General features: G+C 41.4%; 1 protein-coding gene across 1 annotated transcript; it reads right to left on the reverse strand.

The window, feature by feature from the left end:
- Positions 1–10988: 10988 nt before the first annotated feature.
- Positions 10989–15869, reverse strand: TEX36 (testis expressed 36). Its single transcript, XM_031059892.1, has 3 exons — positions 15623–15869; positions 13880–13960; positions 10989–12544 (listed from the first exon to the last, which is right to left on the reverse strand). The coding sequence occupies exons 1-3, from the start codon at positions 15650–15652 to the stop codon at positions 12272–12274; spliced, it is 384 nt and encodes a 127-aa protein (XP_030915752.1). The 5' UTR covers positions 15653–15869; the 3' UTR covers positions 10989–12271.
- Between the last annotated feature and the right edge of the window lie 389 nt (positions 15870–16258).

Genomic DNA, 16258 nt, shown 5'->3' on the forward strand with positions numbered 1-16258 from the left:
GTGATTGACATGGACACAGTGCAAGGAACTAAGGAAGGTGTTGGCAAAGAACACACTTCGATGGAAGCAAAACCACTTCCCACAAAACTGAGTGTGGGTTTGGTAAAAATCTCTCTTGGGAGCTGCATCATTTTTCTACAGACTGGAAGGAGTGGGACTTCAATAAGAACAAGTACCTGGCAGACAGAAGCCAGTAAGGGTGCTCAGATATCCTTGGTCTCTGAGCTCCTCTCAGCTGTGGGATCTCAGCTGCCCGGAGGCACCAGAGCAGGAGAGCAGAGGGCTCTGCAGGCAGAGCTCAGCTCAGCTCCGAGTGCTCAGCTTCCACCTCTGGGAAATGGGAGCTGAGCACGTCCTGGCTGAGGTTTGCTCCCTGGGGAGCCCAGCCAGCCCAGGCAAAGCTCTCAGAGCCCATCACACCTTCCTTAAAATCAGATGTTTACTTCAGCTGCCTGCTGAGGCTAAGCCAGCCCTCCCAAGCAGGATTTCACTGCCATGGGAAGAGGCACCTGAAGGACAGGGGGCAGCTAAGGGGAGAAGAGCAGCTGCCTTTGGCAAAAGCAGACACCACCGCATCACCCCCACTCCACCAGAGATGGCAAAACCAGCAAATCCAAATGTGTAGGACTGTCCATCTCTCCCACCTGCCTTCCTTTCCCTCCTTGTGCTATAGGAGCAGGATCCAATCCCTGACACCTCATCAGGGGTAGCAAAATTCAATTTTATCAGTGCTGCCAAAAGACCTGGATGAATTCTGGCCTGCTGTGCCCAAAAAAGAGTTTAAACTCGTTACAAATTCTAGGCAAGCCTCAAAGTTATCAGTGAGATTTCTACAGCAACAGTCAGAAAAGCCTGTGGATTCCAAGCTTCCATTTCCATGTAAAGCACCACATCTCCCTGCCTGACCCACCAGGCTATTATGATTTGTGTATTAAAGCCTTGTGTTTTCCACCTATCGAGTGCATAAACAACAGTTTAACCTTTATCCCAAGGCATGTACACCCCTTTACTCCCAGAAAAATGAATTCATGTTTAGCAGTCAAATCAGTATCAACCTGACCTTTAAACACATCAGTGTTTCTTGGAAAAATATTATGGCTGGGATGCCTGCTGTGGTAAACAATATTAGCTGCTCCAACCCATGGCTGAGCCATGCTGTGAGGAGCCTTATCAAAATAAGGGGGTGAAACCCAGCAGGGACTGCAGATCTTCTGACAAACTCCACAGGATATGAAGAACAATGTAAATGTAACAGTACTGGCAGATATATTTCTATATTAACTGTTCCAGAGATAACAGCTAAGGTGAATCATTTCCCACCACCTACAGCACTGAATTATTTCAGATTCTGAAGGGACCATATTTATTTCATTGGTAGGTAGCAATTTACTTAGCTGAAGATCATTATATTTATGTGTCTGTGAAATCCTCACAATAATTATATATGTGAGCTGTCTCAGAAGTGCTATATATATTCTCATTAGTCATGTACTTCCAAGGATATTATCATTTTTTTTTCCTTCAACAACCTTTGCAATCCGAGTGTGAAGTACTGCACTGCACATGAACCTCAATTCTTATAGTTTTCTTAAACTCCAGTTTAATCAAACAGCAGGGTGGCCTATATTCAAATGCAAATGCTAAGCGTGCTATGAAATATCTTCATTCCCTTAAATGACTGCACTGTGGAGCTTATTTAAAACAGACCACACTGTGCAACAAAACAGAGGAGGACATGGGAAAAAAGTCCCCTGTTTGATATTACTTTTGCCAGACTTCTCCAAAAAAGGTCATGAAAATGTTTAGAGCAGGGTAAGGAGATGAAGGCGAGGGGGTTTCTGTCGTTCCAGTCCTGGCTGTGCCAAGCAGTCAATTACACCCCGTGGGTGGAGAGAGCTCCATTTGTTTTCTTCAATGCACTTCACAAGTCTCATGTGAAAAATATTTTGAAAACACAAAACGTTGCAAGGCTCTAAATGCAAATGGCAGCCCATGGAGCCAGAGATTAATAACCCAAGGAGGATCAGTACACACTGACATTAAAACTTGCAGCCCTCAGACCTGCAGGAGAAGATCATGCTGTCCTTCACACCAGCCTGTGACCCTCCTCAGTGTTCCTGCAGGATCACCAGCTCAGTTTTTCCTTCTCCTTTTTAATGCAAAACAGAGATGAGGTGCCAGGCTGGCACCCCTGGAGATGGATGCTGGTGGTTCATGTAAACACTCCACCCTTCTGCAGAAAGCCTGAGCCAAAGAAACCCAAGAGCTTTAAAAATATTAATCCCTCACATCACTACTGGCATTCTGTCCAGGTTCTTATTTATTTGAACACCTTCCACAAGCAATAAGGAAATGGCCTCAGTTGTATTTTCCTTTACCATTCTTGCCAAAATCAGAGAGATTTCAGTTTCTTTCTCCTTTTTGAAAGTAACTGAGTACAAAAAGATTTAGTGTCGAACTTGTTTTGATACACCAGGTGATATCAATTACTCACTAGCCTTAGACCTGCCAAAATGACAAGTTACAGCTACAATCAACAAGCAGCACAGGTAGAAGACTTGCCATTACATCTCATGGATGTAGTGCAGCAACAAATCAGCTGCAGCCTCATTAACACTGTGACAGTCCAGCAGCAATGCACTGCAACTACCAAAATCTGCAAAGAAAAGGGCAGAGGCTAAATTCTGTTTCAGGCTGTGCAAGCACAGGTTGAAACAAAGAGAAATAGTTCTCACTCTTTTTGCTGGTTTGGAAAATTGAGCAGTGAGGGACATGCTGAGGAATATCAGTTCCTCCTACCATCAACCCATTTCTGCAGTAAACTTTACTTTTCCCTTTGGCAAGTACCTTTGTGCAAGTGTTTGCCATGAAAATTAAACCACCATACTATTATTAAAAGTTTCAGTTCAGATCACTGAAGAAGTGATTAAAAAAGCAGAAGTACAAAGTTTCCTGGAAAGCACCTGCATAGTAAACAAAAATCAAGCAGTAACTGACTTTGAGGAGCTCACTGCACCTCTCACCCTACATATTTATCTGTATCTATGCTACAAACCCATGACACTCTTGACTTTGCTGAGGCTGTTTCTAAATAGTGCAGTTACACAAAGGATCTACCATTTTTCTTCAGGTGAGCACCTATTTCTACCTATATAAATGCATTTATTTATTTATCTAGACACTCCATGGTTATGGAAGCAAGCATTGAGTAAATGTAAATAAGCATGGCTTGGGAAACAGACTCACTGTGAACCCCCACACAGCAAATTAATCAGCCTAAAAGACTCTCACAGTTTGAAATTGGGCTTCCTAATCTATGATGGCTGCCACATTTAGCTTATGATGATATAAAATAAACATCACACCTTTAAGCTTTTCCCAGGGCTGATAAATCAGCAAGGAGGGGATGACTCTCACGAGAGGATCGTGCCTGTGGTTAGCAGAGTCCCACAGATACACAAGAGATGCAATTATGCTGGAATAGCCAATTCTAGAGCTCTGACACGGCTTATTATTTGACTAGCAAACAAGGAACTTTTTCAACTTAATTGCAGCCTAGCTATTCTAATGCTGATCTTTTTCATCCTTATTTTCCTTTAACTATGGCCTTCATAGAATTTTGTTTTATTTTAATTCTTTGGTTGTTGATGTGCCCATTTCTTGGATCTGTTTCATACCTGCCGCAGATATGCACAGCTTCTGAGTAAGTGTAGTTGCTGATAAGATTCACCCCCATCACAGCTCACTTGTTAGGAATTTGTGATTCAGAGTAAAGGAATTTGCAGTATTAATTTCAGCCATGGACTGTTCGAGGTTCTTAACTGTGGCAGTGCAATGCTTCTGAAATGTATGGAGTTACTGACACTCTTGGTGCAATGTTTACCTTTGGAAGCATCAGATGATATTGTGCCCTGTACCATAGTGTATGTAAGTGTGATAAGGAATTTATAACTACAGGAGGCAGCTCTAAATATGCATCAGGAATTATCCTCACGATCTGTGCGCGTGAGGGGAGCTGGGCTCTGACAGGGGTGACAATCCGAGGAGCTGCAGGTGCTGACCACCACCTCAGCCACACACCAAGGACACAACCTTGTCCTGCCCGAAGCCATTTCCATCCCCCTGCAAGGTAACCCTTCCATCACCCTAAACACGAGGAACAAATGATTTTCACTAATTAACAAACCGCCTTGGCACAGGGCCCGGGCCCCGACTGCTCCGGTACCGGCTGCAAGGAGCACGGCAGAGCAACTGCTCTGGCAGGTTTGGGACTTGAAAGGTCAAGTAATTACCAGCCCTTCGGAGGCATAAACTGCCTTTAAAGCCAGCAGAGCAAGCAAAAACTATTAGGAGATTCATCCAACATTTATCTTTTAACTTGTTATCTCTGATACACAAACTCATTCTTATACTGTTTGCATTGAGGTGCATACAATATTAAAATTAAAAGGCTTAGGGACTTCTGAGGGGAAAAAAGAGAGTAAAACTATTTTAGACTCAGAAACATTTCATCAATATGTAGTGTATTTGCATACTGGAATCAGAGAGTCCTGATTATGCATGTTTATTGATTTTGGCTTTGTTTTGATTAATGATAAAACTATGATCCTTCTTGTAAGGTAGTAGGGCTTGAGGGAGCTCAGTGAAATACAAATGTTTTGTATTTTAAGAAATCCTTTTTATGCAAATAAGAGCACATTCACATGCATTTTGCTCAAGCATGGTTGTAACAAAGCTCTCCAAACATTCTCTTTTATACTCTGGATAATTTGGGGAGGCATGTTTAATACAAAAATGCCGCATAACAATTACTTTTTTCTTCATTATGAATGGCTCCCATTATATCACCTTGGACAAAAGAACAAGCTTCAATTCCCACTGAGCCTAATTTATTATCACAGCCAAAGATATTGTTTTGTGTCAGAATGAATGCAATATTTCTAGAAATGGACTGCAAAAATCCTGCTGGGGAAGTTCAAGGGGACTAGGGAGAAGTGAAAAACAAAAAACAATCTGGAGCTGGCTGGAAAAGTTTTTGCATTTCTGGAAAAGCAATGTTGGCATGTTTGCCTCCAGTCCAGAAAGGGGGAGAGAGGCTTCCACCAGACAAAGCAGCTGTAGATACTCATTATCAGAATGCAAGGAAAACGTGAGGACAGACTCCCAATGTGTCATGTCCTAAGGACATCAAGAGTTGTGACAGATTCTACTCCTGCCTTAGTTACCAGCATTTAGACCATCCACTAGGCAGTGGACTGAAATGATTCTGAATTTATCCAACCAGACATCTGCACATCAAGATAAATAAAATTATCAGCTGGCCTGTGTTCTGACACATGAATTATCTCACAAATCTCTGTAGAATCTTTGCCTGTATGACAGCTGCCATATTGGCCTCTGATATCTGCTTTGGCAGCAAGGTCAGAATCTGGAGCCTGAACAGAAGAGCAACCTGAGAATAAGCGAGGGAGTGGACGTGAGGAAAATCCTCCTCCTTAAGTTATAACTCCCAATCACTCTTTTTTGACAACTTAGTAGTCCAAAGCTGTGTTGTAGGAGAAGGATATGGAACAAAAGTGTCCACATCTGCAAGCAAGGCTGACCCATCTGCTGAGAGACCTTCTGACAGCTTCTTTTTGAAGGACAGTGGGGTTTGTTTGCCCTCTGTGGGCTGTGGGGGCTGGGAACAACAGAACACCAAGAGAACGCCAATGGAACACCAACGGAACACCAACGGAACACCAATGGAACACCAACAGAACACCACCCTTCCCATCATCCTCCACTGGCTCTGAGTATTTGCTTCCACAGCAGTTCAGAGCTGCTCCATGCTGCAGGAAATCTGGTTTAATCCCTCCTCCAGGTGCTCCTGTGTATTTGGAGAGAGAGCCAGTCAAGCTCAGAGGGAAGAGGAGAGGTCAGCTGCCCAGCAAGGAAAGGTCAGGCTGCCTCACCACCATTCCTGCAGCTGAAGGGCTGCATTTCTCATGGAAATTTGGGCTCTTAATGTCTTCACTGGTTAATAACCCCTCTTCTACTTCAAGGACTCTGTTACATGAAACAGATGGAATGTTCACCCTGCTCTTCCAGCTCCAGCTGCTGGGAACTTTTCTCCAGTTTCAGAAGAAATGGCATTGCCCACGGAAAGCCTTTGCTGGCATCACTGACAGAATGCAGCATTCCCAGGCTGCAGGGCTCCACAGGGATCCCCTCTGGAATTGCTCAGGTCAGGAATAAGAGTCAGGACAGACTGGGGAGATCCCTGCTATTTCCTGAACACAGGGCACAGGAACTGCTGCTTCCCTCCCAGGTGCTCTGCCAGAAGGGATCAGCCAAGCCATGAGGGCACACACACATTTCTGCCTCCAAAAAAACGAGTTTCACTTGTTTTTCAACTCACTTGAAAAGGCAAATATGGTTTGAAATTTCAAATTTTATAAGGAATTATTTAACCCAAAGGCTAAAGCTGTTTTATATTTATGACTGAATTTAGCTTGAAGCATAAAGAAAACTCTAGCATAAATTAGCACATATTGAAAACTTGATGCTAGAGAAATAAAAAGTTGCTTTAAATCCAAGTAGTAAACCAAAAAACAAATTTTCTGAATTTGCTGGATACTGCTAGTGATTAAACAAGTAATTGTAATCAGATTATAGGCTCTCTGAGACAAAATAAATTAAATAACTATTGAAAAACCTTTGAACTTTGTAAGCATCAAACCCCATATCTCTATTTATGCTGGAATCAAGTTGTTGCATTTCTCTGACACAATTTGAGAGCTCACTGATATCAGTATAAATCTGATAATTCAACTCCCAACTGTAGCTCTTCCACTGATATAACACATATTAAAATCAAGCTGTTCAACACATCTGCCCTCCTATGGAACCAAGCTGCATTGCAGGTCACAAAAGAGTCTGAATATCAAATGTTAATTCTCGTCTCAATGATAGCACATTTAATTCAGAATGAAAATTAACATCCCACATGCACTGAAAATCTTCATAGCAATGATGTAAGGCTGGAAGTGTGGAGATTAACACCAGGAACAAAGATAGGATTAGGCATTTTTGATGGAAAATATTGTACTTCTGCACCAACAGTCTTCCCTTCCAGTCCTCTTTCTTTTTTAAGTCTTTAAACCTGGTGCTTAACTCGACCCATGAAATATTCTGCAATATGTTGGTCAGGCTGGTTTTTAATTTCAACTCAACTGAAGAAGCATTGTTTAAAAGAATCACTGTATCCCAGGGGAATCAGGAAATTACACTTTATTTATTGGGTTTGCCTTTCCCATAAGTAGACAGAGCCATATAGCATCTGATTTCCCTGTGAGGGGAGACACAGCTTGAAAAAGAGCCCTGCCAATGAGGCACTGGGCATTGATTAATTAAGCAATAAGATGAGGAGGGTCACTTAGGGTCATTAATGCATGTATACAATGCCATTGGAGTGTCTGGTTAATACCATAGGGCTTGAGCCCACAACAGTTTACATCTGGGCACAGGACTTGGCACTTGTGCTGCTCTGTTTGCACATTAACATTGCCATTTGTAGGTGCTGGAATGCACTGGGCAGCCTAAATACAACCTTCTTTTTCGGGGGTGGTGGGGTGAGAGAGGGACAGGAGACCTTCATTTTAAATCTGTTTTCATAAATTGTTTCAGTTACAAAATCTGTCATTCCACAGACTATTGAAAAGGATCACAGACATACATACTCATTGCTATTAGAGTAGTGCTCTGTGAGCACTATTTCTACATATCCCACAGCAAGGAATTAAAAGAAAAGGAACAAAAATTCCTAAGACTCTTCTGATTTTCTGAACTGATTCAGGCAACCTGGAAAACCTCCACCTTCTACCTGGTCTGCCAGAGCTGCTGCATTTTGTTTGCACAGTTAAACACTGGCCTTGTGAGAAAGCACAGGGCTTTCCCTGGTTCAGGGGGCTGGCACTCCTGAATTCCTGACTTCCAGTCCTTGCAGTCCCAGAGGTCTCCTCTGAGCACTTCTTTCCTTCTGTTTGAATTAAACTTACCTGTTTCAAACTACATTTTTTTTTCTGTACACCACATTTCAAAAATGACAATTTGAAATGCTTCACTTTCAGGTGAATATACTGAAGAATAACAAGCTTGACCAGACAAGAGGTAACATGATCTTCATAAAAGCAGCTGAACAAATCAAAAATTGGGTGTTCTACTGGTTCACTCACACCTACTATGGCTAAACACCCAATTTAAGGTCAGTTGTGATTGCCTCCCTGTTGAATGGACTTCCCTTTAATTAGATATTCCATAGACAATGTTTTAACATCTAGTTATTTTATTACTTTGTTGAGGAAGCAGGAATAAACCAAGAAATTTGGGATGAGGCAGCTCTGTATAGTTCTTTCCCACTCCAGAACGGAATGGGGGTCTGTCCTTGCCATCTACTGCTCCTTAGATAAGGTATCAGCAGCAGGAGAGTATTAAGGAAAATTAATAATAGCAATAATAATAATAATAATAATAATAATAATAATAATAATAATAATAATAATAATAATAATAATAATAATAATAAATGTGTGTACTGTGGCTTGAAAATAGAGATGCCTAAGAAGTTTCTAATTAATTTCAGAAATTTCATTTCTTGCCAACCAGTGTGGCTAGTGTATTAACATAAACACTTCCATTAGATACAGGCCTGTCTGTACTCTTGGTTCAACATCAGCACCACCACAGTAATACCAATATTTTCCTCAGTTATGGAACTGTTATACCTGTAAAAGAGTATTTAAAGACGCTTACATCTGTAAAAGAGTATTTAAAGAAGCTTAATATCGTCCACACATGAACAATATCAGTGTAAATAAATAGGCATCATCTTTGGGTTTAGGCAGAGCTGGGACAGAATTGTCACTGTGCAATTGTGCAGCACGGGGAAGGAAATGGACTCATCTCCAGTGCCACATCCCCATCAAGTTTCTTCTAACCTAACCTTGAGAGTACAAGCTAAGGAAAAACATTTCAGCGACATGGAGTGATTAGATTATGAACACAGTGATTAGATTAGCAGCAGATGACTTGGAAGTCAAACTGCTGCATCCCCACTGAATTACCAGCTCCAGCAGCAGCAGAACTCCCCCTTCCAGCGCTCCCCACAGTCCCAGTTTTAAGAACTTCTTTAAGTCTTTAGATACCAAGTAAACAAAAGACAAAATTTCCATTTTGCCTTCTATTGTACCAAAGCCAGTGTGCTCTCATAGAACACCAGGGTCTCTAACGACTGTAAACAGCATTTCATTGGTCACAACACCTCACAAGTGACACAGCTATAAAAGGGGACATCCAGCTTACCAGGCGCATCACGGGCTGAGCAACAGCAGCTTTGAGGGAGACCACGTCCTCACATTTCCTTATCAGCAAGCAGGATAGAAAGAAAGCAAAGAAAACCAAGCAGAGTTTAAAGCAGTGAACATAACACTGCAGACACAGGCACAAGGCTGTCACCCAGCACAGCTCCAGCGGCCACCTGAGAACCAAGGGGCTTCAGCTGGGCATGGAAACAGCTGCAAAAGCAAAGTGGCAAAGGTGTTACTCTTCAGCTCAGCTCTGTTAATCACAAAATCACAGAATGTCCTGAGCTGGAAGGTCCCACAGGGATCATCAGTCCAGCTCCTAGCCCTGCACAGACACCCCAACAATCCCACCCTGTCCCTGGGAGTGCTGTCCAAACCCTCCTGGAGCTGTGGCAGTCCTGGGGCTGTGCCCATTCCCTGGGGAGCCAGTTCAGCCCTCTGATTTAACTTTTAAAACTGATTATGTTTCAGTTCTGTGAATTTAAGTAACACACCAAAAACACTTAACACAAAAAAGATTTCCTAAAAATGCTGCATAGGCAGTCCCTACATTGATGCAGGCTCAGGAAAAGAGGGCACCAATACTCCTTGGAAAGGACTGGAGGATGAAGGCTGCTGTTCGTGTAAAGAGGGTGTTTGGGTTTAGTTTTTTAAATACAACAATGCACAAAAAAAGTCCATCCTTATCAGCAGCACTTAGAACAGTATTTGGCTGATTTAACCCACAGTATGATCACTCTGCTGAGCCTACCTACACCCATCTGATCCCAAAGAACTCCCAGCCAACAGCACTGTCCTGCACTGACCAGAAAACTTGAGGGGAGTTATCAGCCTTATTTCAATTTCTTCCATTCCCAAAGAAACAAACAAAAGAAAATGCGTGTTCAAAAATTTTTTAACTCAACAGGACCTTCCTCACAGAGACATTACCATCACAAGAGTAAACAATCTGATGGTTTCTATCCAAAGCACACGAATTTATCTGAGGAATTCATTACTCATTTCCAAATTCAGTGCATTGTGTCTCCTGTTATTTACCCAAGAAACACTGGCAGAGCATGAGATGTGTGGGAATCACCTGTTTTACTCAACCCACCACAGTGTATTTCAGTTCATAAGGGATTAACGATCTCTTCAGTTTCTCCTCTGCAATCTTTATTACAATATAGTTGAAAATATGTATTAATCCACACGTACTTTTTTTTTTCTTTTTTTAAAGCCACATTTTAACCAAAAACGGGAAGAAAGAGAAAGAAAAAGAGGGGGAAAAAACGGAATCTGGAGTGTTTCTATTGGTGTCTTAAGGCATAACAAACTCCAGCAATTTATTTCACCACATCCAGTTGTAATGCTAAACCACAGATAAACATTACTAATGGAACAAGAATGTGTTCCTTCCTTCTGATGGAGGTCCAAGATTGCCCTTTGGAGTTTGCCAAACAGCATGGGGCACTTCATTCACCATGTGATTGGCACACACTTCAGTTCTGAATCAGTCTGGGGATGGAACTGTTGGCTAAGGCTCTGGAAATTCTGACTCTGAAGCTGTCAGGCAGGCTGTCTTTACTTTGAGAAAATGCGATTCTTTTTAATAGCACTATGTTACTTGGCTTTTTATTTGGTTTTACATTGTTCATTGATGTTTTGGATTTTGATGTATTGTGTAGCACCCCAAGAACACTAACAGGGGGAACTCCATTAAAAAAATGAGTTTATTATTTCAACATGTGCTAATAAACATGCTACACGTTTGGGGAATCTAATCCCATCCATTTTGATGGCACACAAAAAGGCCTGCAGCCACTGCATGCTGATAGCAAAAAATGCATCTGTTCACTGGAAGGCAGAAATGTCATTTTTTAACTGAGCTCATGTTCAAGGCAGCTCTTACAATGCAGGGAATTCTAAGGGTCAAGGGTTTATTTTTCGATTTATCCTGTAAAAAAAGGAAATTATAACCTTACGATTGATTTTTTTTCAGTCAACATTATTTTGCATAGCAACAAGCTTATTTGTAGGATATTTTAAGACACATAGCTTAGCTTATTATTTTATTGATATTAATGGAAATGATCCAGAAGAGGGAAATACATCATCTGGAGGTCTGACTCTAGGTGTGATTCAACTGCCTGCCACATCCTAACATCAGTGAACATTCTGGGAGCAGAGTGCTTGGAGGACTGGGTTTGAATTATCTTCCTTGGGGACATGTAACTATATGAGCTCTTTTTAAGATCCAGTCCACCCCAAACTCAAACTCCATGCAGCCTTTCACTTCAGCTCAAGTTTTTTTCCCCCTTACAGCCATGAATGAAATTTTTGAGTACACAAATGTTGTTCACAACACTCCTTCTTTTTTCACTTCTACAACTGCTGTGCTATAACCAAACAGGACACTTATCTTGCACAGCAATCTAATGCACAGCTTCTTTTTTATCTCCTTTCTCTAATGGCTGGTCACTTGCCTTCTCAGCCCTGAAACCTTTCCGAAATGTTTCTCTCTTGCCTGAACACACAGGGGTTTGGCTCCCTGCTGGGTAATCCCTCAAGGATCCAGGTCCATTATGTTCCTGTGTCAGTACAGGTGCTGTCAGCTGCCTGAGGTACAGCCCTGACATTGATTCAAAAGCTGAAGGAGCTTTTGTATCAAGATGAGGGTCAACCAGTATCAGGTAACACAAGCACAATCCCTATCTGTGTTCTCCTAGCAGATGTATGTCTAAAAATATGCACAATCTTGGTTTTCCTTATAATGCTCCTCTTCTTTAAAGGTTTTCTAGGAATGTCTGTTTTCAGGGTAATGTAAGGTAATGAACTCTCAAGGTACTGCCACGTGCACTTCACTCAAATGTTTATTTCTCCACCGTTGTTTTGAGTAGTGAACAGCTCACATTTGCTTGGTGGGTGTTCTAGAGATGTTCTGCTGATTAAGATGTCTCGGATGGCTTCAGGGCTTTCTCATCCTCAGTAGCAGGTTTGCTGGAGCTTTCTTTGTGGTCGCTGTGGCTCTGGCAGTGGTGTTTGGGGTAGCGCCTGTGAGACTGCTCCTCCTCTCCAGGGCTCTGACCCGACACAAACGTGCTCTGGTACACGGTGACGAAGCCCTCGCGGCTGCTCCGGCCCGGCGCGCGAGACCACTCGAAGAAGTTATGGGAGTTCTGTCTCTGCTTCTCTGGATCCAACTTCCTCACGCCCATGCCCTATGGGGAAAAAAAGGAAACTAAAATTCATGCAACCATATGACTTCCAGTCACAGCTTCACAGATGAATCTTGTAACAGTCACTACCCCACTGGGAAGTGAACGAAGCTGTTACCACAGTGATTGCAAGAACTCACGGTCGACCTTTAGCAAGTTAAAAATAATATTGTCAGACTCGCCTGTATGAACATTTTTGGTTGCATATATAATGGGAAATCTGCTGACCTTCCACCTCTCAGAGCTAATAAACCACTTTTACTTTGCATTTCTGTAGCACACCAGCTACTCAAGGCTATTTAGCTACACTCAGCTAAATTAATCTTCAGAGGCACCCAAAGAAATAGGTTAATAATTCTAGGTTTGGACTGCAATAAAGAAACTGAGACAGACCATGAAATCTGAATCTTCAGTGCTATCCCTTGTGTGTCCAAACACAGAGAGACAGAGCTTGATTTTCACACTCCACAGCTCACAGGAAATTTAGCTGGAATTACGGTTGATCAGTATCTCTAAAACAATGAGACACTGCCCAAAGTGCACAGAAATTGAGGTTACTCAGTGAATAATGAATTCCAAAAAGTCTAGGCCTGACAGAGCCCAAAATCAGACAAACTCCCTATATCACAATTCACTGCCTCCTCCTTTACTCATTATCCTGTGAACTGCACTATTTCTTTTGGTGCCTGGACTAATACCAACAATGTAAGGGGAATGGAAGTGTTGCCCACAAAGAAAAGCCCCCCAAAAATTTAATTCTAGTCGAAATTGTGGCTTCTGCAGCATACATTTAAACAGGTGTATTGTAAAGAATTCAAAAAATGCATTCTTGAGATATATTGTGGGTATCCTATGGATTTTTTTTAAATTTATGATAAAGATGAGTCTGAACAAAATATTTGGGACCGCAAATTAGAAGTTGCTGAGATATCTAAAAAAATTCTTTGCAAGGCAAATCACTTAGAGGAGACTAATAGGACGTTCAACTGGGTACAAAACCAAAACAGGAATATTAGAAAATGTCAGAGCCCCAAATCACGGCTTTTTGCTTCCCTTTGAATCCTACCATTCTCAATGACTGTATGTGCTGCTGCACATCTGTGACAGTCCCAGAGATGTTCCAGCCCTCTACTAATAAAAAGTAGAGGGCTGCTATTTGCATTTTTCTCTTCTCACAATTTTAGCATCTATTTTCTCTCTTTTTTAGCATCTAGTTTTCCTTTTTTTTTTTTTTTGGTTGTTTTTTTTTTTTCAGGGGACAGAAAAGATGCTGTGTTTAATCTCTGGCAGACCAATAGATCTGAAGTTGCCTGATTTGCCTCAGTGCTGGGTACTTACCAGGTCAAAATACTCAACTGCATTGCATATGTCATGTCTGTTGTCATGAGAAGAGAATGGGAAATTGTTGTTTCCTGCTTTCTGCAAAAAAAAATTATAGCAAAAAAGAAAAAGAATTTTAAACTCTGTTTGGAGTCTATTAGTCTTTGTTCTTATATTGTGAGATTACAGCTGCCTTTGTTCTAGCACAGAAGTAATATTCTTATGTTAAATATTCACCTGCAGATGATTTTATAGAGGTAATGTGGACTTTTAATTCTTTTTTAATAAAATGACCAGGAGGATTTGCTGAATATATACATGATTAATATAAAAGTGCAAATTTTCAAATAAGAAATTATACATTCTGTCTGCAAAGCAGCAAAATGCTAGATATATGTCAGGATTGCCTTGCTTGATTTAGTAGTAGGCCTAGAGCTAATTAAAATAAACTACAAAAGGGACCTCAAAACTGAATTAGTCTGTGATTTATGAACTGAATGTCAGGGACACTGCTTGTTGCAGGGGAAGCTGAAGAGGTATTAATTGCTTAACTAATTTATAATCTCATTCTTTAACATGATGTTCATCCAGTCTCTAAATGAAACCAGAGTTTCAGAAGAAAAAAAAGACAGCTGCAGAAAGTGCTATTTTACATATCTGACTTTTTAAATGCTATCAATGCAATATCCCCACTGTGATATTCCACTCCAAACAGAAAAGGAAATTTTAATGTAACACAGTCTGAAAGAAGTGTTTCAAGAATAGGGGAACCTGAATGAGTTCTAAGGATCAATGTGACTTGAGGCCTGATTCAATAAGAAGATTCACCAGACACAAAATTTGTCTGCACGGGGTCAGCTCCATGGTCAGATCTCAGGACAATTGGTTTATTAGGCAGATTCTCTGCCTTTTTTTAGGTATATTTACCAGTTGATAAAACCTACCCTTTTCAGGCAGTGGCTAAGGCCAGATGTTCCATAGAAAGGTGGATGTAATATTAACACAGTGTATACTCATGTTACAGTATAATCTCCTTTTCATAGTCCCAAGCTTCCCTTTTAAATATTCCTTCCAAGCCCTTCATTTCTGCCCTTCACTATAGCAAAACCAGTGAAATGAACCCACTGTAATTGCTGTGCTTATAGAAAATGAAAGTAGAAAATGTTCTCTGCCCAAAGCAGGTGGGGAAAGCAAAGCTCAGTGTGATGATAAAATAAGGACATGAAAAGGTGCTTACAACACTGCAACTTTTTAAATACTTGTGATTTTTAAAAATAGTCTATTTCCTTTCATCACAAAATTCTTCACAAATGCCATTTTTAATCAAGCCTTAAAAATCTTTGAAATGAGGAGCTTCTAACTTTTTAATGATCAAAAAGAACACTCCTTTGTGTGAATATACTGAATTTCCAACATTCACTGCCAAACAGCTGATCAAATTTCCATTAAAACTTCTTACAGGGTTTTACACACAGACTGTGGGCTGAGATTGATCATAATGTATTCGGTGTCTCAATAATAAAAGAGAAAATCAGCAGTAATACAGCAGGACTTGGAGCAACTAAAATTATGAGTGAGTAACAGGGAAATATGTTTCTTCCGCAGCACAGGCAGCAATCACTCCATCCCCCGAGGCACAAAGTCTGCCAGCCCGCTGTGACTGCTCCGCTAACGACCCCGAGTGCTGCTTTTACTCACAACTTAGCGAGTGACAACTTGCAAAAGAGCTCCGAAAATCGGCTGTGCTGCACGGGAACTCACCTGCACCCGAGCTCTGTATTGCAGCGGCATTCTGTGTTCCTGGCCCACAGCGGCTACGGAGTTCAGGACATGCTTTAGTGAAGCGCTTGTTACTGATTCCAGCTCGCCCAGCTCCAGTCCATCGTGAGTGAACTACAAAATAATGAAGATTATGAGCCTTTAAAATAAAAGCCAACTGAATTTAAAAAAAACAAACAAAAAACAAAACCAACAAAACCCAAATAACAAATAAATCTGATCAGAAATGTGGGCAAAATGGTATTTCCCCGTTTATTTTTTATTACTTGGATTGCAGCAGCACCTAGTGGCGCCTGGAAAAATGAGGAGCCTCCCACACACACAACACAAACCCTACCAAAAAGACGTTCAAACGTACATAAAACAACCAGACAAGAATTTTAGGAACAAGACAAGGATGTCCAGGAACTTTCTGAAAACTGTTTACACAGCAACAACCACCAAGGAAAACAACGACCTTCTAACCCCCCTCCCCCCGTGCTACTCCTGCTGTAGCACAAGTTTGAAAGCACAAAACTTTTGGGAACAGCTCAACCCAACATCAGGCCAAAGGGCTCAGAAAGTGAGGAGCAGCCGCAGCCTGTGCCAGCAGTGTCACAGTGCCCTGGGATGCCAAGA

The sequence above is a fragment of the Geospiza fortis genome, unplaced genomic scaffold, assembly GCF_000277835.1.
Source record: "Geospiza fortis unplaced genomic scaffold, GeoFor_1.0 scaffold452, whole genome shotgun sequence".
Taxonomy (NCBI): Eukaryota; Metazoa; Chordata; class Aves; order Passeriformes; family Thraupidae; genus Geospiza; species Geospiza fortis.